Here is a 25,027-nt window from a genome sequence, read left to right as displayed (position 1 = left end):
CCTCTGACTGAAGATGGGGAATCTGTTACAGCCCCTCTGACTGAAGATGGAGAATCTGTTACAGCCCTTCTGACTGAAGATGGAGAATCTGTTACAGCCCTTCTGACTGAAGATGGAGAATCTGTCACAGCCCTTCTGACTGAAGATGGAGAATCTGACTGAAGATGGAGAATCTGTTACAGCCCCTCTGACTGAAGATGGGGAATCTGTTACAGCCCCTCTGACTGAAGATGGGGAATCTGTTACAGCCCCTCTGACTGAAGATGGGGTATCTGTTACAGCCCTTCTGACTGAAGATGGAGAATCTGTTACAGCCCATCTGACTGAAGATGGGGAATCTTTTACAGCCCGTCTGTTACCTTCCATGTGAAGCGTCCATGTGGGAAATGACATGTCTGTCAGTGTCCACTCCAACATTGGTATTCTAAATATCATAGGGTTTTGATAGTGTTATCTTCTGTTTTTTCACGGCTGTTATTCCTGAATATGTAACGCTGCTCTGTTTTACATAACTGGCACGACAGAGTGGGTTTAACACGACCCTCCATGCACCCAATGGCTCTGATGGATGAAGGGTTTTATACATAGGCATGCACAGCCACAATATCGCTTTCTGTCTCTTTCCCTGTCTCTCTCTCTCTCCCCCCATTTTTCTCTCTCCCACTCACACATGTGATATCCCCTGGACTCTGTCTGTCCATGTCAGCCCTGTCACTGTCAGCGACCTATAACCCCATTCCATCAGTGTTCTCTAAGGGTCCTGACCCCCTGACCTCTTTCTTCTCTCCCTGTGACAGGTCTGTGATGGCCATGAGCAGCTTGGAGGGCAGTGCCACCGAGGCCGTTCAGATCTGGACACCAGAGACTCTGAGCTGGTGCTAAGGACATGGGACTCTCCCTCAGAGTTAGAGACAGGCTCAGCAGCACGAGACGTTACAGTGACAAACCAGCAGTGGTGCAGGACTGCTGCCCTCAGTCTCCTCACCCCCTGCAGGACGTCCCCACCACAGGCCCAGCAGCTCCCAGTAAGTAGCTACCCGTAAGGTGCATTGGCCACAAAGTACATTGGGGGGCCGGGGGGGAATTAAAAACAGCGTTGACATCACTCCAGTCGAGAGACTGACAGATATTACAAATCAGCAATGCTGCACTTGAGTAGAAAAGATTCCATTTGTGTTCTGGAATAACTTAATAGATGTAGACCAAATCAAATTTTATTTGTCACATACACATGGTTAGCAGATGTTAATGCGAGTGTAGCGAAATGCTTGTGCTTCTAGTTCTGACAATGCAGTAATAACCAACGAGTAATCTAGCTAACAATTCCAAAACTACTACCTTATACACACAAGTGTAAAGGGATAAAGAATATGTACATAAATATATATGAATGAGTGATGGTACAGAACGGCATAGGCAAGATGCAGTAGATGGTATAGAGTACAGTATATACATATGAGATGAGTAATGTAGGGTATATAAACATAAAGTGGCATAGTTTAAAGTGGCTAGTGATACATGTGTTACATAAAGATGCAGTAGATGATATAGAGTACAGTATATACCTTACATTATTTATCTCATATGTATACGTATGTAAACATTATATTAAGTAGCATTGTTTAAAGTGGCTAGTGATATATTTTCCATCAATTTCCATTATTAAAGTGGCTGGAGTTGAGTCAGTGTGTTGGCAGCAGCCACGCAATGTTAGTGGTGGCTGTTTAACAGTCTGATGGCCTTGAGATAGAAGCTGTTTTTCAGTCGAATTTCTTCAGCCTCCTGAGGTTGAAGAGGCGCTGCTGCGCCTTCTTCACGATGCTGTCTGTGTGGGTGGACCAATTCAGTTTGTCTGTACTACCCTCTCCACTACTGTTCCATTGATGTGGATAGGGGGGTGTTCCCTCTGCTGTTTTCTGAAGTCCACAATCATCTCCTTAGTTTTGTTGACGTTGAGTGTGAGGTTATTTTCCTGACACCACACTCCGAGGACCCTCACCTCCTCCCTGTAGGCCGTCTCGTCGTTGTTGGTAATCAAGTCTACCACTGTTGTGTCGTCCGCAAACTTGATGATTGAGTTGGAGGCGTGCGTGGCCACGCAGTCGTGGGTGAACAGGGAGTACAGGAGAGGGCTCAGAACGCACCCTTGTGGGGCCCCAGTGTTGAGGATCAGCGGACCAGCCTGGTGTTTTTAGTTATATATCTTCAAGATGAACATTTTTGATCTGCCTCTCAGACAGTTTCCACTCAGTATTCAGTAAAATAACTAAAATAGCACTGCAGAACAAAAGAACAACACATTTTGTTATTGAAGTGCGAGTTTAAAGATTGGTGTGAGAGGAGCAGGTTTTGGGGAGTAACTGAGTACATGTAATCTGATTTTTTTTAAATTAATCAATTACAATACCAGCTAAAATATTGTAATCAGATTACATACTTTTGAAAAACTAGATTACTTTCAAATTCAGAAAGGATGTTTGTGAGAGAAAGAAATGCATTTTGACACCTTTCGGTTTCTCAGTGACATTCAATTCACCATTGAAAAAAGGTGTTTCAATTTGTTTCACCTGAGAGCGTCTGATCACCAGTCAGAGACCACGATGATGACACAACAGATAATGACCACCAATCAGAGACCACTATGATGACACAACAGATAATGACCACCAATCAGAGACCACTATGATGACACAACAGATAATGACCACCAATCAGAGACCACTATGATGACACACCAGATAATGACCACCAGTCAGAGACCACTATGATGACACAACAGATAATGACCACCAATCAGAGACCACTATGATGACACAACAGATAATGACCACCAGTCAGAGACCACTATGATGACACAACAGATAATGACCACCAGTCAGAGACCACTATGATGACACAACAGATAATGACCACCAATCAGAGACCACTATGATGACACAACAGATAATGACCACCAGTCAGAGACCACTATGATGACACAACAGATAATGACCACCAGTCAGAGACCACTATGATGACACAACAGATAATGACCACCAATCAGAGACCACTATGATGACACAACAGATAATGACCACCAGTCAGAGACCACTATGATGACACAACAGATAATGACCACCAGTCAGAGACCACTATGATGACACAACAGATAATGACCACCAATCAGAGACCACTATGATGACACAACAGATAATGACCACCAGTCAGAGACCACTATGATGACACAACAGATAATGACCACCAGTCAGAGACCACTATGATGACACACCAGATAATGACCACCAATCAGAGACCACTATGATGACACAACAGATAATGACCACCAATCAGAGACCACTATGATGACACAACAGATAATGACCACTAATCAGAGACCACTATGATGACACAACAGATAATGACCACCAATCAGAGACCACTATGATGACACAACAGATAATGACCACCAATCAGAGACCACTATGATGACACACCAGATAATGACCACCAGTCAGAGACCACTATGATGACACAACAGATAATGACCACCAATCAGAGACCACTATGATGACACAACAGATAATGACCACCAGTCAGAGACCACTATGATGACACAACAGATAATGACCACCAGTCAGAGACCACTATGATGACACACCAGATAATGACCACCAATCAGAGACCACTATGATGACACAACAGATAATGACCACCAATCAGAGACCACTATGATGACACAACAGATAATGACCACTAATCAGAGACCACTATGATGACACAACAGATAATGACCACCAATCAGAGACCACTATGATGACACAACAGATAATGACCACCAATCAGAGACCACTATGATGATACACCAGATAATGACCACCAATCAGAGACCACTATGATGACACACCAGATAATGACCACCAATCAGAGACCACTATGATGACACACCAGATAATGACCACCAATCAGAGACCACTATGATGACACAACAGATAATGACCACCAATCAGAGACCACTATGATGACACCACAGATAATGACCACTATGATGACACACCAGATATTGACCACCAATCAGAGACCACTATGATGACACAACAGATAATGACCACCAATCAGAGACCACTATGATGACACAACAGATAATGACCACCAATCAGAGACCACTATGATGACACACCAGATAATGACCACCAGTCAGAGACCACTATGATGACACAACAGATAATGACCACCAATCAGAGACCACTATGATGACACAACAGATAATGACCACCAATCAGAGACCACTATGATGACACAACAGATAATGACCACCAATCAGAGACCACTATGATGACACACCAGATAATGACCACCAATCAGAGACCACTATGATGACACAACAGATAATGACCACCAATCAGAGACCACTATGATGACACACCAGATAATGACCACCAATCAGAGACCACTATGATGACACACCAGATAATGACCACCAGTCAGAGACCACTATGATGACACACCAGATAATGACCACCAGTCAGAGACCACTATGATGACACAACAGATAATGACCACCAATCAGAGACCACTATGATGACACAACAGATAATGACCACCAATCAGAGACCACTATGATGACACAACAGATAATGATCACCAATCAGAGACCACTATGATGACACAACAGATAATGACCACCAGTCAGAGACCACTATGATGACACACCAGATAATGACCACCAATCAGAGACCACTATGATGACACAACAGATAATGACCACCAATCAGAGACCACTATGATGACACAACAGATAATGACCACCAATCAGAGATCACTATGATGACACAACAGATAATGACCACCAATCAGAGATCACTATGATGACACAACAGATAATGACCACCAATCAGAGACCACTATGATGACACACCAGATAATGACCACCAATCAGAGACCACTATGATGACACAACAGATAATGACCACCAATCAGAGACCACTATGATGACACAACAGATAATGACCACCAATCAGAGACCACTATGATGACACAACAGATAATGACCACCAGTCAGAGACCACTATGATGACACAACAGATAATGACCAATCAGAGACCACTATGATGACACAACAGATAATGACCACCAATCAGAGACCACTATGATGACACACCAGATAATGACCACCAATCAGAGACCACTATGATGACACAACAGATAATGACCACCAATCAGAGACCACTATGATGACACAACAGATAATGACCACCAATCAGAGACCACTATGATGACACAACAGATAATGACCACCAATCAGAGACCACTATGATGACACAACAGATAATGACCACCAATCAGAGACCACTATGATGACACAACAGATAATGACCACCAATCAGAGACCACTATGATGACACAACAGATAATGACCACCAATCAGAGACCACTATGATGACACAACAGATAATGACCACCAATCAGAGACCACTATGATGACAACAGATAATGACCACCAATCAGAGACCACTATGATGACACACCAGATGTGTTTGATGGATCCTTTTCTAAAAGTCGGTGTGACGCGATTTACATCATTCCTGCTATATTTCTGTATTTTGGAACTTCGGTATCTTGAAAATTGTAATGCTTATATACAAAACATTTAGTCAACAATGGACAAATGAAACAAATGAAGGAGAAGTAATCCAAAAATAACAGCAAATTATCAGATGACGTTACGGAGTTTGTCCAAAACCTACGTTACTGATTACAATTGTGGACAGGTAAGTTGCCGTTTTCAAGGGATTGTTAAATATATGAACTATTTGGTTGTCTGTACTACAAAACCTATGTTACTGATTACGATTGTTAAATATATGAACTATTTGGTTGTCTGTACTACAAAACCTATGTTACTGATTACAATTGTGGACAGGTAAGTTGCCGTTTTCAAGGGATTGTTAAATATATGAACTATATGGTTGTAATATCAGCACCTCTTAAAGAGCAGAGTCAGAACAGCACATCCCATTATTCCATGTTTATCTCTATCAGAGTTCTACAGCAAGGAACGGCATGCTTTTCATCAGTAAACATCAACTGGTCATTTAACTCACAATATCGCTCAATATTGGCCACCATTAATTGGATTTGAGTGATCTAAAATAAGTTTAATATACTTGTCTAGTATGGGTGGTTTTAGGTTCATTTCCCATCCTTTGTGGGTTCTGCCTGTCAAGCAGCAGGAGGACCAATTCGCCGATGTACTGTTATCTGATATTTACTTTGCTAGCTACCTGATGATAGCGTTTACTTTGCTAGCTACCTGATGATAGCGTTTACTTTGCTAGCTACCTGATGATAGCGTTTACTTTGCTAGCTACCTGATGATAATGTTTACTTTGCTGGCTACCTGATGATAATGTTTACTTTGCTGGCTACCTGATGATAATGTTTACTTTGCTAGCTACCTGATGATAGCGTTTACTTTGCTAGCTACCTGATGATAGCGTTTACTTTGCTAGCTACCTGATGATAGCGTTTACTTTGCTAGCTACCTGATGATAATGTTTACTTTGCTGGCTACCTGATGATAATGTTTACTTTGCTGGCTACCTGATGATAATGTTTACTTTGCTAGCTACCTGATGATAATGTTTACTTTGCTGGCCACCTGATGATAATGTTTACTTTGTTTAGCTACCTGATGATAATGTTTACTTTGCTAGCTACCTGATGATAGCGTTTACTTTGCTAGCTACCTGATGATAGCGCTACCTGATGATAGCTTTGCTAGCCACCTGATGATAATGTTTACTTTGCTGGCCACCTGATGATAATGTTTACTTTGCTGGCTACCTGATGATAATGTTTACTTTGGCTACCACCTGATGATAATGTTTACTTTGCTGGCCACCTGATGATAATGTTTACTTTGCTGGCTACCTGATGATAATGTTTACTTTGCTGGATGATAGCCTACCTGATGATAGCGTTTACTTTGCTAGCCCTGATGATAATGTTTACTTTGCTGGCTACCTGATGATAATGTTTACTTTGCTGGCTACCTGATGATAATGTTTACTTTGCTGGCTACCTGATGATAATGTTTACTTTGCTGGCTACCTGATGATAATGTTTACTTTGCTGGCCACCTGATGATAATGTTTGATAATGTTTTGCTGGCTACCTGATGATAATGTTTACTTTGCTGGCTACCTGATGATAATGTTTACTTTGCTGGCCACCTGATGATAATGTTTACTTTGCTGGCTACCTGATGATAATGTTTACTTTGCTGGCTACCTGATGATAATGTTTACTTTGCTGGCTACCTGATGATAATGTTTACTTTGCTGGCTACCTGATGATAATGTTTACTTTGCTGGCTACCTGATGATAATGTTTACTTTGCTGGCTACCTGATGATAATGTTTACTTTGCTAGCTACCTGATGATAATGTTTACTTTGCTAGCTACCGGTAGACCTAATGTATTTTTTCTCCCACCAACCCAGGCCTCTCTAGTGAAGTTGGCTAACATTATCCCCTTTCAACAGTGTTAATAAGGGTTTAATCAGGATTGCTGCTGATAGACGACATTGACTGAGGGATCACGTCAATATGGCGAGTTAACAAGTTACCATTCAGGGGATTATCTAGATGGCTGTATTGGAATATCTATACTAGGGTTGGGCGGTTTCCAGATTGTCATCCTCATACCGTCCTTCTCTAACTCCGGGATTTAGGGTACTACTGGCTTAGTACACAAAAATGCCAAGAAGCCCATTGGGCGTCTATTTGCAGAATAACAACAAAATTAGCACAAGTAACAGCAAAATATGCTAACGAGTGCAAACGAAAATAAACAAATTGCGAAGGCAGGCAATGCAGCTCATAAAGTTATAGGTAGGACCTACCGAAATGATATGTTTGAGTTTAGACATTTTACAAACTAATATGAGCGAGAGACATTATTCATTTGCACAAAGTTTTGACGCCATGTTTGTCTGAAGGACACGGTCTGTTTGGCGTCGCTAGGGCAACGGGCTCGCGCTGTTCTGGGGAGCTGCAGACGGCCCGGAACGGAGAGGAAATCAAGCTGCAGCGGCAGCTGTACAGATAACTCATTCAACGGGCTTTGACACCTCAAACACAGCAGAAAGCTCACGCAATATGATGCACCGTGACGTTATTCATTCAGTCACGTACTTAGATAACGAGCAAATTAATATTCGGTGTCGCCCTAATGCAGAAAGATAAAACTTCCTGTGTTTTGTAAATGTAGATCTACAATGCTTCTTATTGTAATGTCTGCTCGGCATCAGACTAATTTCGTTCTTCAGTTGCACTTCTTCACTCAGAATTGCCCTCTGTGAATTCTCATCTATCAGCAGATCAGCCTACTGCTCTCCAGTACTTTTCTCTGGGTAGCCAGTCTACTGCTCTCCAGTACTTTTCTCTGGGTAGCCAGCCTACTGCTCTCCAGTACTTTTCTCTGGGTAGCCAGCCTACTGCTCTCCAGTACTTTTCTCTGGGTAGCCAGCCTACTGTTCTCCAGTACTTTTCTCTGGATAGCCAGCCTACTGCTCTCCAGTACTTTTCTCTGGGTAGCCAGCCTACTGTTCTCCAGTACTTTTCTCTGGGTAGCCAGCCTACTGCTCTCCAGTACTTTTCTCTGGGTAGCCAGCCTACTGTTCTCCAGTACTTTTCTCTGGGTAGCCAGCCTACTGCTCTCCAGTACTTTTCTCTGGGTAGCCAGCCTACTGTTCTCCAGTACTTTTCTCTGGGTAGCCAGCCTACTGTTCTCCAGTACTTTTCTCTGGGTAGCCAGCCTACTGCTCTCCAGTACTTTTCTCTGGGTAGCCAGCCTACTGTTCTCCAGTACTTTTCTCTGGGTAGCCAGCATACTGCTCTCCAGTACTTTTCTCTGGGTAGCCAGCCTACTGTTCTCCAGTACTTTTCTCTGGGTAGCCAGCCTACTGTTCTCCAGTACTTTTCTCTGGGTAGCCAGCCTACTGCTCTCCAGTACTTTTCTCTGGGTAGCCAGCCTACTGCTCTCCAGTACTTTTCTCTGGGTAGCCAGCCTACTGCTCTCCAGTACTTTTCTCTGGGTAGCCAGCCTACTGCTCTCCAGTACTTTTCTCTGGGTAGCCAGCCTACTGTTCTCCAGTACTTTTCTCTGGGTAGCCAGCCTACTGCTCTCCAGTACATTTACATACATTTACATTTAAGTCATTTAGCAGACACTTTTATCCAGAGCGACTTACAGTACTTTTCTCTGGGTAGCCAGCCTACTGTTCTCTGGTAAAATGCTACCTTCACCTATCTGAAATTACATGATCAATTGCTAAACTTAAGGATAATGAAAAGCATGCAGTTCCTTGCTGTGTAACTCTGAAGCTAAATGTGGAATTTTGGGAAATGTGTAGTCCTGACTGCTCTTCAAGAGGTGATGATATTGAAACCAAATCGTTAGATTTATTTAACAAGCCCTTAAAGGCACATAGTTGTCAATGGTTTAGAGGAGCTGGTGGTCTCCTTGCCCATCAGCAGTCAAATGGGGCGTTGTATTGATAACTGCCTATAGAGAGGGCCGTAGAGTCACGGAGGCACTCTGAACATTCTGGGATCCACGGTGTCAGTGGTATTTTTCTATAGCCACAAGCTCTGTCCTCCAATAGTACTGGCTGTCTCACAGGCTCTTTCTCAATGTGTCTTTCTGGGATTCTTCTATCCTCAAAATGAGTTGGTCACTCCCCTCTGACCTTCTCCGTCATGGGGTTTGAGAAGGAATCAAGGAAAGTTAAATTGAGACAGAGGCACAGAGCCACAGTGTTAATGTCAGGGACTGAATCAGATGGGGCCTCTCAACCTCTTAATTAAAATCATTAATCACAGCTCTCATAAACCAGATGTCTCCTTCCCTAACCCTCTTCTCTCTATGATGTCTCCTTCCCTCTTCTCCTCTCTATGATGTCTCCTTCCCTAACCCTCCCCATCCCTCTTCTCTATGCTACTGCAAGAGACACTTGCTGCATAATTAGGCCACATTATTACCAAAAGCCACTGCCCTGTGACTGTCCCTGCATTAGCCCCATTACAGTAGTCATTAGATTTCAGATGTTCTAACTAAATAGAGACGTTTACAATATGTCTCTTTAGCCCGTGTTTTCTGTCTGTTCTCTGTAAATGCATGATATTTCACTGCCCATGTTTTCTCTCTGTAAATGCATGGTATTTCAATGCCCATGTTTTCTCTCTGTAAATGCATGATATTTCAATGCCCATGTTTTCTCTCTGTAAATGCATGATATTTCAATGCCCATGTTTTCTCTCTGTAAATGCGTGGTATTTCAATGCCCATGTTTTCTCTCTGTAAATGCATGATATTTCAATGCCCATGTTTTCTCTCTGTAAATGCATGATATTTCAATGCCCATGTTTTCTCTCTGTAAATGCATGATATTTCAATGCCCATGTTTTCTCTCTGTAAATGCATGGTATTTCAATGCCCATGTTTTCTCTCTGTAAATGCATGATATTTCAATGCCCATGTTTTCTCTCTGTAAATGCATGGTATTTCAATGCCCATGTTTTCTCTCTGTAAATGCATGATATTTCAATGCCCATGTTTTCTCTCTCTCTTCTCTGACTGTAGGTGTAAGATGTATTTTGATGTAGCTCTAATGGAAAATGATTAGCATTTTGATGAGTAAAATCCCAGTGACTCTCTGTCGTCTTTCTCCATCTCCAGGACCCCAGTAACAGCAGTGTGGTATAGAGACTCTCTGTAAGCTGTGCGTCTGATGAGGATGTCTGATCCTGCTACTGTGAAGGACATCAGTAGGACTGAGAGCATGAAGGTTTGTGAGGCTGGAGTGGAGCTGCAGGCAGCAGACTGGACCGACACCACAACATTAGGAGCAGACAGCAGACGGAACGGTGTGAAGGACAAACCCAAACAGGCTGGGAGCCTGGTGCCGGAACACAATGCCACCGGTCACCAAGACGGAAGCTGCTGTGACAACGAGAGGGAAACGTCACAGGTAAACACCGCCGGTGTAAACATAAACAGCCTTTTAGTGTGGACCAATGAGAAGATCAGTTTTCCATTATATCACAGCCACAATTTGAACATGTTTTACCAGTACCAGCAATGTCAATATGGTCATATTATTTAACTATGGTAATGTGATTGAGCTCAGGATCAGTCATTAAAACACTTTAATGTAACAGCTAAAACAAGTTGGTGGAAGATGTGCTGATGCAGTGCAGCAAAACATTCCTTTGTCTCTGGGTTGGAGGTAATGTTGACAGGCAGCAGAGAGGGTATTGTCTCTGGGTTGGAGGTAATGTTGACGGGCAGCAGAGGGTATTGTCTCTGGGTTGGAGGTAATGTTGACAGGCAGCCGAGAGGGTATTGTCTCTGGGTTGGAGGTAATGTTGACAGGCAGCAACATATTCCTTTGTCTCTGGGTTGGAGGTAATGTTGACGGGCAGCAGAGGGTATTGTCTCTGGGTTGGAGGTAATGTTGACGGGCAGCAACACATTCCTTTGTCTCTGGGTTGGAGGTAATGTTGACAGGCAGCAGAGAGTATTGTCTCTGGGTTGGAGGTAATATTGACAGGCAGCAGAGTAATTTCTCTGGGTTGGAGGTAATGTTGACGGGCAGCAGAGAGGGTATTGTCTCTGGGTTGGAGGTAATGTTGACGGGCAGCAGAGAGGGTATTGTCTCTGGGTTGGAGGGAATGTTGACAGGCAGCAGAGAGGGTATTGTCTCTGGGTTGGAGGTAATGTTGACAGGCAGCAGAGAGGGTATTGTCTCTGGGTTGGAGGTAATGTTGACGGGCAGCAGAGAGGGTATTGTCTCTGGGTTGGAGGTAATGTTGACGGGCAGCAGAGAGGGTATTGTCTCTGGGTTGGAGGTAATGTTGACGGGCAGCAGAGAGGGTATTGTCTCTGGGTTGAAGGTAATGTTGACAGGCAGAAGTATAAATGGGAAGTAAAAGTGGTCGGTGGCTGGCACCCCAGCCAGACTGAAGAAGACAGATAATCTGGGTCTCAAATCCTGGCTTATCTACAAACTTCCTGTGTGTCACCCTGAGAGAGGGACTGAATGGGTGCCGGATGGGGGGAGAGAGGGAGGGGTGTGCACTTCTCTGTGTCACCCTGAGAGAGAGACCGAATGGGTGCCGGATGGGGGGAGAGAGGGAGGGGTGTGCACTTCTCTGTGTCACCCTGAGAGAGAGACTGAATGGGTGCCGGATGGGGGAGAGAGGGAGGGGTGTGCACTTCTCTGTGTTACCCTGAGAGAGAGACTGAATGGGTGCCGGATGGGGGAGAGAGGGAGGGGTGTGCACTTCTCTGTGTGTCACCCTGAGAGAGAGACTGAATGGGTGCCGGATGGGGGAGAGAGGGAGGGGTGTGCACTTCTCTGTGTGTCACCCTGAGAGAGAGACCGAATGGGTGCCGGATGGGGGGAGAGAGGGAGGGGTGTGCACTTCTCTGTGTCTCTCCTCTGTGACTTTGCCACCATCTGCCCCTGCCACGTTCTCTCTCTCAGGCCAGGTACCTTGTAGTGCAGACGTCAGCGTTTCCTTCTCTCCTCTCTCTTTGTCCCTTTCTGCCCTGTTCAATTATCTGATCTACTGGTGCGTTCACACCTACTGTCTCACACACTCACTGTCTCTAAGGGTCATACACATGCCTGGAAATGGTCCATTTCCATCTTTATTTCATTAATGTTATCTGACCCTCCAGCGCAGCGGGGAAATGAACTGTCCTCTGGTTGGTTTTAGAGGACGGGGCCAGGAGAAGAGGGAGAGTCTGTGTGTGTGTGTGTGTGTGTGTACAGACGGTGTCTCAGCAGCAGCCCGAGTGGAGCATGGAGCCTGCCAGCCGTTCTGTCTAAATCAGACTCCGCTTTCGTCTCTGACTCTCTAGGACCTCTCCCTGTACACGCACACGCACACGCACGAGAAGAGCAGAGGCATTGAGCTGTCATCCCCCACTGCTTCCTGCTCCTCTTCAAACTCAGAACACTTCTCTTTGCTCTAGTCTACATGACAGGAAAATGGTCTGAGAGAGAGAGATGTGAAACTGGGTCTGAGAGAGAGCTGTGAAACTGGGTCTGAGAGAGAGCTGTGAAACTGGGTCTGAGAGAGAGCTGTGAAACTGGGTCTGAGAGAGAGCTGTGAAACTGGGTCTGAGAGAGAGCTGTGAAACTGGGTCTGAGAGAGAGCTGTGAAACTGGGTCTGAGAGAGAGCTGTGAAACTGGGTCTGAGAGAGAGCTGTGAAACTGGGTCTGAGAGAGAGCTGTGAAACTGGGTCTGAGAGAGATGTGAAACTGGGTCTGAGAGAGAGATGTGAAACTGGGTCTGAGAGGAGATGTGAAACTGGGTCTGAGAGGAGATGTGAAACTGGGTCTGAGAGGGAGAGATGTGAAACTGGGTCTGAGAGGGAGATGTGAAACTGGGTCTGAGAGGTGAAACTGGGTCTGAGAGAGAGAGATGTGAAACTGGGTCTGAGAGAGAGAGATGTGAAACTGGGTCTGAGAGAGAGAGATGTGAAACTGGGTCTGAGAGAGAGAGATGTGAAACTGGGTCTGAGAGAGAGAGATGTGAAACTGGGTCTGAGAGAGAGAGATGTGAAAATGGGTCTGAGAGAGAGATGTGAAAATGAGCTGAGAGAAAATACATTTTAATGTATATAGTAGTCAGACACAACTCTGGGTCTAATTTCTCAGACAGGGAGATGTTTGAATCACGAGGGTGAGAATTCATCTTGGCCCAAAAAGGGCTGCTCCTCGTGTTTTGTCAATAGCTTTTATTGATTGTCTGAGCTCTTTAGTAGGATGCACGTTGACATCCAACATGTGTGACGTATGTATTCATCCTTCCTTCATCCTTCCTGTTGTTCTGGACCACAATATTCATTAACCTTGTAGTCTTGTTAGCTAAACTCCTCCTTTTTGTGGTCCGTTTGGGCCAGCAGCAGTCTCCTGTATCAGCTGGCCAGTTGGTGAGGGGCTCTAAGGTAACAGTCGGTGGATTAGCATGATGCATGTCTGCCTGGCAACTACCACGTACATTATCATTTTATCTCCGGTGTTTCTGCTGAGAAGATGGATTATTATATATTTGCCTGCTGTTGACTTGGTTCTTGTGATGTAGTGAACAGGGGGGTTCATACTCATTCCGTGGAGGCCATAGTGGCAGAGGGTTTGGGGGTTGTCCTTTCAGTTAAGACTTAGACAACCAGGTGAGTGCAGTTCTTTACTAATTAGTAACCTTCATTTATCAATCGAGTACAAGGGACCTGCAGAGACACTGCCCTCCGTGGAATGAGTCTGACACGTGATTTAAGTCATCCCTTTAAAAACATCCGGTGGAATGAGTCTGACACGTGATTTAAGTCATCCCTTTAAAAACATCCAGTGGAATGAGTTTGACATGTGATTTAAGTCATCCCTTTAAAAACATCCAGTGGAATGAGTCTGACACGTGATTTAAGTCATCCCTTTAAAAACATCCAGTGGAATGAGTCTGACACGTGATTTAAGTCATCCCTTTAAAAACATCCCGTGGAATGAGTTTGACATGTGATTTAAGTCATCCCTTTAAAAACATCCAGTGGAATGAGTCTGACACGTGATTTAAGTCATCCCTTTAAAAACATCTGGTGGAATGAGTCTGACACGTGATTTAAGTCATCCCTTTAAAAACATCCCGTGGAATGAGTCTGACATGTGATTTAAGTCATCCCTTTAAAAACATCCCGTGGAATGAGTTTGACATGTGATTTAAGTCATCCCTTTAAAAACATCCGGTGGAATGAGTCTGACACGTGATTTAAGTCATCCCTTTAAAAACATCTGGTGGAATGAGTCTGACACGTGATTTAAGTCATCCCTTTAAACACATCTGGTGGAATGAGTCTGACACGTGATTTAAGTCATCCCTTTAAAAACATCCAGTGGAATGAGTCTGACACGTGATTTAAGTCATCCCTTTAAACACATCTGGTGGAATGAGTCTGACATGTGATTTAAGTCATCCCTTTAAAAACATCCAGTGGAATGAGTCTGACACGTGATTTAAGTCATCCCTTTAAACACATCTGGTGGAATGAGTCTGACATGTGATTTAAGTCATCCCTTTAAAAACATCCAGTGGAATGAGTCTGACACGTGATTTAAGTCATCCCTTTAAACACATCCGGTGGAATGAGTCTGACATGTGATTTAAGTCATCCCTTTAAAAACATCCGGTGGAATGAGTCTGACACGTGATTTAAGTCATCCCTTTAAAAACATCTGGTGGAATGAGTCTGACATGTAGACTTGTGGTGGTGCGTTAGTATTATTTATCTTCATTTGCATGATGTTCAGATGTTTAAACTGACTTATTTACGTGTTTGCTAACCACCATAGTTACATGCATGGATTGGATTTGATTCACCCAACTCATTTTGAGGTCTGAACATATTCTGTTGGTCGTGATTGGTGATTGGTGCCCTTTACGTCTTGGTTTGTATTTTTACTTGGTCGGTTCGCGTTTTGAAATGATCAACGCACGTCATCTACAGGAATATATTTTTAACCGTTGTCAATACACTGTACTCTCCCTCAGTCCAGGGTAAAGTTAGTACGGAGCCTGGCTGTCTGTGAAGAGTCCTCTCCTCCCTTTCTAACTGCACACCAGCTGACACCAGATCCTCAGGTAAACCTTTAGACACACACACACACACACACACACACACACACACACACACACACACACACACACACACACACACACACACACACACCTCTGAATAAACCCCCAGACGACTCCTTCTACCCCATTAGTTTGGCTCATTTCACAAATGTCACTCTGCCTTCTCACCGGACACACACACGAGCCAGAAGCTAGAGGGCCATGCGTTTCATCCAGTCAGCACTAACTTCATCAAAACCACGAGGGTGTTCTCCACCACCAGTGTGTGTGTGTGTGTGTGTGTGTGTGTGTGTGTGTGTGTGTGTGTGTGTGTGTGTGTGTGTGTGTGTGTGTGTGTGTGTGTGTGTGTGTGTGTGTGTGTGTGTGTGTGTCCTGTATTACTCACATCCATTCTAGAGAAGATTGTATTTTCATGTGTCAGAACATGGAGTCCTGTGGATTGATATAATTGAATAGTACGGTTGTCACTATGATGTTAGGCTTCCTCCAACCCATTCCTTTGTCTGTCAGCACCACTCAAACATGTCCTTGGCTAATGGTGTTTGAAGTGATACAGGTTATTTCTGGGGGGGTTGTCTTTCTATGTTAAGTTGCAATTTTTTATGCCAATTATTTCTCCTTGAGTGGAAATGTTTCCTTATTGAATAGACGAGAACTAAAGGATTCTACTTCTCTGTAAAGATGCATTGTCCTTGCTGTGAAACCGGTTACTAGGAAACCCTGACTGTGTGTTTAAATGGATAGACTTCCTTGAACTAGTGTGTGAGATGTAACCCTCTCCTTCTCCGACTTCTATTCAGTCCTCTTTCACTCTTATCTATCTTTCTCTTCTTCCTCACATCTCTTTTTCTCCTCTTTCTGTCTTCTGCGCTCTCATTCGTCCTCTCTCCTCTTACGCTCCCTTCCTCCCTCTCTTTTTCTCCTCTTTCTGTCTTCTGCTCTCTCATTCACCCTCTCTCCTCTTACGCTCCCTTCCTCCCTCTCTTTTTCTCCTCTTTCTGTCTTCTGCTCTCTCATTCGTCCTCTCTCCTCTTACGCTCCCTTCCTCCCTCTCTTTTTCTCCTCTTTCTGTCTTCTGCTCTCTCATTCGTCCTCTCTCCTCTTACGCTCCCTTCCTCCCTCTCTTTTTCTCCTCTTTCTGTCTTCTGCTCTCTCATTCGTCCTCTCTCCTCTTACGCTCCCTTCCTCCCTCTCTTTTTCTCCTCTTTCTGTCTTCTGCTCTCTCATTCGTCCTCTCTCCTCTTACGCTCCCTTCCTCCCTCTCTTTTTCTCCTCTTTCTGTCTTCTGCTCTCTCATTCGTCCTCTCTCCTCTTACGCTCCCTTCCTCACATCTCTTTCTTTGTTGCTTTCCTTGTGCTTTAACTGTCTCCCTGAGAGGCAGAGGATATCTTCTTTTTCTTAACTTTTTATTTAACTAGGCAAGTCAGTTGAGAACAAATTCTTATTTTCATTACGTGCTAGAAACCCTGCCTTGTTCAGGGGCAGGACAGATTTGTACCTTGTCAGCTGGGGGATTTGATCTACCAACCTTTTTACTGGCCCAATGCTCTAACCGCTCTACCATTATATCACTAATGTAAACATTCCAGAAACCACTGGCTCCTAACTTACCCAGTTGCCTCTATCCTGAAGTGGTATTTAATTTAAGCTTCTTGCCCTCTCTGAATTGTTCCAAATCCCCTATTCCCTTGGTCAAAAGTGTCTTCATTTAGCTGAGTTTCAGTGTGCTGTTCAGCTTTAGCTCCTCTCTGCCTTTTGTACCAGTGTTGAATAGTGAATCAGAGCTGAAGCCCTTTGAGTAGTGGGGTTAAACTCAAGGCTGGGATGCTGAGAAGGCCTTTCTGGAATGATAGGAATTGCATTTCCAAATGGTTGTTAGTAATAAGCCATAGACATTTAACAATTCATATTTTGTCTTATCCAGAGCCACAGGCACAATGTTAGGGCAAGGGCACATCAACAGATTTTTTTTTCACCTAGTCAGCTTGGGGATTCGAACCAGCGACCTTTCGATTACTGAAGGCAACCACTAGAGTTATTGTATTTTTATGCTTGTCTTACAACAAGTCTTAACTTCTTTCATTTAAATAGGCAATGATTGATGTGGAAGGTGAGAACAAGATGTGAAGGTTATTTTCATTGATGGATGTAAGAAAGACAGGCTTTCTATTGGATGGATGTAAGGTGTGGAAGGTGAGACCTTGGATGGATCAAGGTGGGAGGACAGATTTCTATTGGATGGATGTGAAGGTGTGGAAGGTGAGACAGGCTTTCTTGGATGGATGTGAAGGTGTGGAAGGTGAGACAGCTGGATGGATGTGAAGGTGTGGAAGGTGAGACAGGCTTTCTATTGGATGGATGTGAAGGTGTGGAAGGTGAGACAGGCTTTCTATTGGATGGATGGAAGGTGTGGAAGGTGAGACGCTATGGATGTGACCATTATGGATCACTAATGGATGTGAAGGTGTGGAAGGTGAGACAGGCTTTCTATTGATGGATGTGAAGGTGTGGAAGGTGAAGACAGGCTTTCAGAAACCACTTTCTATTGATGGATGTGAAGGTGTGGAAGGTGAGACCTTTCTAATGGATGTGAAGGTTTCACCTTTCAGATGGATGTGAAGGTGTGGAAGGTGAGACGGGCTTTCTATTGATGGATGTGAAGGTGTGGAAGGTGAGACAGGCTTTCTATTGATGGATGTGAAGGTGTGGAAGGTAAGACAGGCTTTCTATTGATGGATGTGAAGGTGTGGAAGGTGAGAGGTAGGCTTTCTTCTTGATGGATGTGAAGGTGTGGAAGGTGTGTTTCTATTGAATGTGAAGGTGTGGAAGGTGAGCTTTCTATTGATGGATGTGAAGGTGTGGAAGGTGAGACAGGCTTTCTATTGATGGATGTGAAGGTGTGGAAGGTGAGACAGGCTTTCTATTGGATGGATGTGAAGGTGTGGAAGGTGAGACAGGCTTTCTATTGGATGGATGTGAAGGTGTGGAAGGTGAGACAGGCTTTCTATTGGATGGATGTGAAGGTGTGGAAGGTGAGACAGGCTTTCTATTGGATGGATGTGAAGGTGTGGAAGGTGAGACAGGCTTTCTATTGATAGATGTGAAGGTGTGGAAGGTGAGACAGGCTTTCTATTGGATGGATGTGAAGGTGTGGAAGGTGAGACAGGCTTTCTATTGGATGGATGTGAAGGTGTGGAAGGTGAGACAGGCTTTCTATTGGATGGATGTTGTGGAAGGTGAGACAGTATTGATGTGAAGGTGTGGAAGGTGAATTTCAGATGGATGTGAGATGAAGGTGAAGACAGGCTTTCATTGATGGATGTGAAGGTGAAGGTGAGACAGGCTTTCTATTGATGGATGGTGTAAGGTGAGACCTTTCTAATGGATGTGAAGGCTGGGATGGATGTGAAGGTGTGGAAGGTGAGGCCTTTCTATTGGATGGATGTGAAGGTGTGGAAGGTGAGACAGGCTGGATGATGTGAAGGTGTGGAATGTGAGATTTCTATTGGATGGATTCAAGGTGTGGAAGTACTGGCTTTCTAATGGATGTGAAGGTGTGGAAGGTGAGACGGGCTTTCTATTGGATGGATGTGAAGGTGTGGAAGGTGAGACAGGCTTTCTATTGGATTTATTCTCTTCCCCCAACATAAAGCAGATCTATATTTGACTCAGTATTCACTCCTCTGTAGGTCCATGTACTGTTAGTGTTTGTTTAGTCACATCATTGTAATGTCAAAATGATGTATGATTTTCGGGTGTTTAAAGATGAAATAAAACCATGTTAATCGTTGTGATGTAATTGACGAGGTGATTATCGTACGTAGAGGAGGAAGGTCTATCACTCTGTGCAGCACAGGGTTTTAGCTGAGCTGTTATTTGAAATGAAAACGCTGCTCTCGTAGTAAATAAGATGTTTTTTTTTTTTTTAAATGAGGTCGGTCGGCATGTACTTGTTTTTACAAGCTAAACATGTAAAACCCTTAAATATGTTTTCATTAACTTCCAACCAAGTGTGCGATTGTGTGGATAATTAGATGCAAATTCTTAATGTGACATGCTAATTAATTCTGTCTATTTTAATTTTAGTGTAGTTCTGATATGGCACCCTATTCCCTACAGCGAGGGGGGGAAAGTATTTGATCCCCTGCTGATTTTGTACGTTTGCCCACTGACAAAGAAATGATCTGTCTATAATTATAATGGTAGGTTTATTTGAACAGTGAGAGACAGACTAACAACGAAAAAATCCAGAAAAACACATGTCAAAAAAGTTAGAAATGTATTTGCAATTTAATGAGGGAAAAAAGTATTTGACCCCCTCTCAATCAGAAAGATTTCTGGCCCCAGGTGTCTTTCATACAGGTAAAGAGCTGAGATTAGGAGCACACTCTCTTAAAGGGAGTATAAACTCTTAAAGGGAGTGCTCCTAATCTTATTTTGTTACCTGTATAAAAGACACCTGTCCACAGAATCAATCAATCAATCAGATTCCAAACTCTCCACCATGGCCAAGACCAAAGAGCTCTCCAAGGATGTCAGGGACAAGATTGTAGACCTACACAAGGCTGGAATGGGCCACAAGACCATCGCAAAGCAGCTTGGTGAGAAGGTGACAACAGTTGGTGCGATTATTCGCAAATGGAAGAAACACAAAAGAACTGTCAATCACCCTCCGGCCTGGGGCTCCATGCAAGATCTCACCTCGTGGAGTTGCAATGATCATGAGAACGGTGAGGAATCAGCCCAGAACTACACAGGAGGATCTTGTCAATGATCTCCAGGCAGCTGGAACCAGTCACCAAGAAAACAATTGGTAACACACTACGCTGTGAAGGACTGAAATCCTGCATCCCCCTGCTCAAGAAAGCACATATACATGCCCGTCTGAAGTTTGCCAATGAACATCTGAATGATTCAGAGGACAACTGGGGGAAAGTGTTGTGGTCAGATGAGACTAAAATGGAGCTCTTTGGCATCAACTCAACTCGCCGTGTTTGGAGGAGGAGGAATGCTGCCTGTGACCCCAAGATCACCATCCCCACCGTCAAACATGGAGGTGGAAAAATTATGCTTTGAGGGTGTTTTTCTGCTAAGGGGACAGGACAACTTCACCGCATCAAAGGGACGATGGACGGGGCCATGTACAGTCAAATCTTGGGTGAGAACCTCCTTCCCTCAGCCAGGGCATTGAAAGTGGGTCGTGGATGGGTATTCCAGCATGACAATAACCCAAAACACACGGCCATGGCAACAAAGGAGTGGCTCAAGAAGAAGCACATTAAGGCCCTGGAGTGGCCTAGCCAGTCTCAGACCCTAATCCCATAGAAAATCTGTGGAGGGGCTGAAGGTTCGAGTTGCCAAACGTCAGCCTCGAAACCTTAATGACTTGGAAAAGATCTGCAAAGAGGAGTGGGACAAAATCCCTCCTGAGATGTGTGCAAACCTGGTGGCCAACTACAAGAAACATCTGACCTCTGTGATTGCCAACAAGGGTTTTGCCACAAGTACTAAGTCATGTTTTGCAGAGGGGTCAAATACTTATTTCCCTCATTAAAATGCAAATCATTTTATAACATTTTTGACATGCGTTTTCTGGATTTTTGTTGTTGTTATTCTCTCTCACTGTTCAAATAAACCTTCCATTAAAATTATAGACTGATCATTTCTTTGTCAGTGGGCAAACGTACAAAATCAGCAGGGATCAAATACTTTTTCCCCCTCACTGTATGTAGTGCACTACTTTTGACCAGTGCCCATAGGGAATAGGCTGTCATTTAGGATACAGACTTAATCATTGGGGATATTGCTAGTAGCTACCACTGAAGCTTTTATTTTTTACCCTTCAAATTCACATCCAGATATCCCAGTCCTTTGATAAGGAGGAGCTGTCTGCCAAGGAGGAGAAAGAGAAGGTGGAGAAACCAGAGAAGATGTCCCGGAAAATGCTGTCAAGAGGTGTGTGGGAGAGTTGGCGGAGAGGTTGATTATCTTTGTGTTGAAAATAGTGAGAGAAAATATAATGGCCATCGCTGCCTTCAGACAGACAGGGTTGTGTGTTACAATACAGGACCTTGGAGACGTGAGCTTTAGTCTAGAGAATTAAATGAACTGATTCCGAACATGGAGCTCTCTGAGAAATCTAATATAGAATCCTAGGAGACTATGCGTGCGTTCGTAAATTCACTCTAACCATTTTTTTTATTTTTACTAATGCACAACACCCGTTGAATATGAATATATTATATGTGACCAGTGTAAACGTAAGTCCAGTTACAGTGCATTCGGAAAGTATTCAGACCCCTTGACTTTTTCCCACTTTTGTTACAACCTTATTCTAAAATGAATTAAATTGTTTTTTCCCCTCATCAATCTCACACTATCTGGTCCTCTTGTGTCTAGATTCCAGCCAGGACTACACAGACTCTACTGGAATAGACCTGCATGAGTTCCTGGTCAACACTCTAAAGAACAACCCCAGAGACAGAATGATGCTGTTGAAGTTGGAGCAGGACATTCTGGATTTTATCAGTAATAATGAGTAAGTTATTTAATAAATACAACTTATTGATTGATTTGATGTATTTTATTAATTTATAGTTAATGCAATTTTAATCTAATTCAATTCTATAGTTGTATTATTTTAACCTTTCAGTAAAGCTCATTCAGCTCTTGTGTTTCCTAGAAGCCAGAAGAGGAAATTCCCTCCCATGACTTCGTACCATAGAATGCTGCTACATCGAGTGGCTGCCTACTTCGGCATGGATCACAATGTTGACCCCACTGGGAAGTCTGTCATCATCAACAAAACTAGCAATACAAGAATGTATGTTTTTCATTTGATACCAGTCAGTTTTAAAACATTTTAAAATACATTATTACTAAACCACATTAATACATTTTATTACATTCTATGACGCTTAAATACATCAAATTTCTTTGAAAGTAGAAAGTATATTTGGTGTAGGTTTGTTATTCCCACTCCTCTAAACTTCTAGCAATGTCAATTGTTTTCCACAGACCAGATCAAAAATTCTCCGAACACATAAAAGACGACAAAACGGATGATTTCCAAAAACGCTACATTCTCAAAAGAGACAACGCCAGCTTCGACCGGGAAGACGGCATGGTAGGCCGTTTCTGTGTTCCAATCAAATGTCACCCTGTGTCCCAAATGACACCCTATTCTCTATATAGTGCCCTATGGGCCCTGGTCAACAGAAGTAAAGTATGTAGGGAATAGTGTGGCATTTGGGATGCATCCTCAACGATATGTCTTTGAGAGGGTGACAATCTGGTGCTGCTGTTCCAGCTGCTGGCTAGGCTAAGCTGTGCGGAAGCTGCTGGCTAGGCTAAGCTGTGCGGAAGCTGCTGGCTAGGCTAAGCTGTGCGGAAGCTGCTGGCTAGGCTAAGCTGTGCGGAAGCTGCTGGCTAGGCTAAGCTGTGCGGAAGCTGCTGGCTAGGCTAAGCTGTGCCTGAGGCTAAGATGTGCTGCTGGCTAGGCTAAGCTGTGTGGAAGCTGCTGGCTAGGCTAAGCTGTGCCGAAGCTGCTGGCTAGGCTAAGCTGTGTGGAAGCTGCTGGCTAGGCTAAGTTGTGCGGAAGCTGCTGGCTAGGCTAAGTTGTGCATGTGCTTGCAGATACGAATGCGCCTGAAAGACGACAGGAGAAGCAAATCTATCGAGGAGAGGGAGGAAGACTATCAGAGAGCCAGGGACAGGATATTTGCACCAGATGTGAGATTTTGGCTAATCAATTTAGATTAATGATGCATTTGTGTTTATTATGAAGTAAAATATGGATAGGCTTTATGGACTGCAAATGACATGTAAGTAAGACATTCAAATAGATGTATTTTTTTCCACAGGGAGATAATTTCCACCTAGATGGAAGGTAAATATCATTCACATATCAGTCTAATTTGACACTTACAACATTTGAGTGGGTGGTCCAACGTGGACGGCTCGTCTGGTTGGTCCAACGTGGACGTCTGGTTGGTCCAACGTGGACGTCTGGTTGGTCCAACGTGGACGTCTGGTTGGTCCAACGTGGACGTCTGGTTGGTCCAACGTGGACGTCTGGTTGGTCCAACGTGGACGTCTGGTTGGTCCAACGTGGACGTCTGGTTGGTCATACGTCTGGTTGGTCAACGTGGGCGTCTGGTTGGTCCAATTTGACGTGGGCGTTGGTTGGTCCACGTGGAAACATCTGGTGACTCTGGTGGTCAACAGTCTGGTTGGTCCAACGTGGGCGTCTGGTTGGTCCAACGTGGGCGTCTGGTTGGTCCAACGTGGTCTGGTTGGTCCAGGCTCTGTATGGTTGGTCCAACGTGGACGTCTGGTTGGTCAACGTGGACGTCTGGTTGATCCACGTCTGGTTGGTCTTCTGGTTGGTAACGTGGGCGGCTCGTCTGGTTGGTCCAACGTGGACGGCTCGTCTGGTTGGTCCAACGTGGACGTCTGGTTGGTCCAACGTGGACGGCTCGGCTGGTTGGTCCAACGTGGACGGCTGGTTGGTCCAACGTGGACGGCTCGGCTGGTTGGTCCAACGTGGACGGCTCGTCTGGTTGGTCCAACGTGGACGGCTCGTCTGGTTGGTCCAACGTGGATTTGATACCCTTTGATAATGTTGCATGGTCATCAGCACTCAACAGAGGCGGCAACTCTTCAGGTACTTCCTTTCTGTCACAGATCTCTCTCTCTCTCACTCACACTCACACACACACACACACATATCCATCCATTCCTTGTTTCCTCAGACTAGGGACGGGCGGTCAGCCAGCAGTAGACAGAGCAGCTCTGAGAATGACCCCAAGAACTGTGATGCCCGGCCGTGGAGCAGCACTGATTCAGACAGCTCCAACCGTAACCTGAGGCCGACCATGACCAAAGCCAGCAGCTTCAGCAGCATCTCTGTCCTCATCAGAGGAGACAGCTCAGCCAGCAGCAAGAGCACCGGACGCCTCTCAAAACAGGCAAGTCATGGGGGAGGGACACTGGCTCATGCACACTGGCTCATGCACACATAGTCAAATGCACGTGCGATGTATGGTGTCCAGTCTGCTCTGTTCCACAGCATAGTGAAGCACCTGTTTTAATAACAGATAAAATGCTCTGTTTCCATGACTACTGATTGACCCCAAGTGTGGTCAGTCACCCTTAGACAATGTGATACAGTAGTTTCTGACTGACATGAGTTGGAATTGGTCCTTCACTGTGTGTCTGTGTGCACCATCCCTGTTTAATACAGGCAGACTGGGGGAATGGAGACCCTGTTTTCTTTGTTTATGCTGTTTTGGTTCTTCCTCGTTCCTTGTCTTTTTGTTGTTGTTGCTGCCTCTGTTCTGG

At 44.3% G+C, this 25,027-nt stretch overlaps 1 protein-coding gene across 1 annotated transcript; it reads left to right on the top strand.

The window, feature by feature from the left end:
- The first annotated feature begins 765 nt into the window (after positions 1–765).
- Positions 766–23,577, top strand: LOC124010743 (R3H domain-containing protein 1-like). The gene is made up of 10 exons (XM_046323385.1): positions 766–1,025; positions 10,720–11,011; positions 13,961–14,002; positions 15,598–15,687; positions 21,544–21,640; positions 22,085–22,223; positions 22,368–22,508; positions 22,703–22,811; positions 23,321–23,416; positions 23,548–23,577. Exons 2-10 carry the CDS (start codon positions 10,772–10,774, stop codon positions 23,575–23,577), a joined length of 984 nt encoding a protein of 327 aa, XP_046179341.1. The 5' UTR covers positions 766–1,025; positions 10,720–10,771.
- The last annotated feature ends 1,450 nt before the right edge of the window (positions 23,578–25,027 follow it).

Source organism: Oncorhynchus gorbuscha, linkage group LG23 (assembly GCF_021184085.1).
Source record: "Oncorhynchus gorbuscha isolate QuinsamMale2020 ecotype Even-year linkage group LG23, OgorEven_v1.0, whole genome shotgun sequence".
In the NCBI taxonomy this organism is placed as follows: domain Eukaryota; kingdom Metazoa; phylum Chordata; class Actinopteri; order Salmoniformes; family Salmonidae; genus Oncorhynchus; species Oncorhynchus gorbuscha.
The sequence above is the reverse complement of the archived record's forward strand: the minus strand, read 5'-3'. Positions and strand labels throughout refer to the sequence as shown.

Excerpts from the sequence above, each read along its gene's own strand:
- LOC124010743 (XM_046323385.1), top strand. The coding sequence starts at position 10,772 with ATGAGGATGTCTGATCCTGCTACTGTGAAGGACATCAGTAGGACTGAG. Across the intron at positions 22,812-23,320 it reads TCGACCGGGAAGACGGCATG|ATACGAATGCGCCTGAAAGA; the intron begins GTAGGCCGTTTC and ends ATGTGCTTGCAG. Across the intron at positions 23,417-23,547 it reads ACAGGATATTTGCACCAGAT|GGAGATAATTTCCACCTAGA; the intron begins GTGAGATTTTGG and ends TTTTTTCCACAG.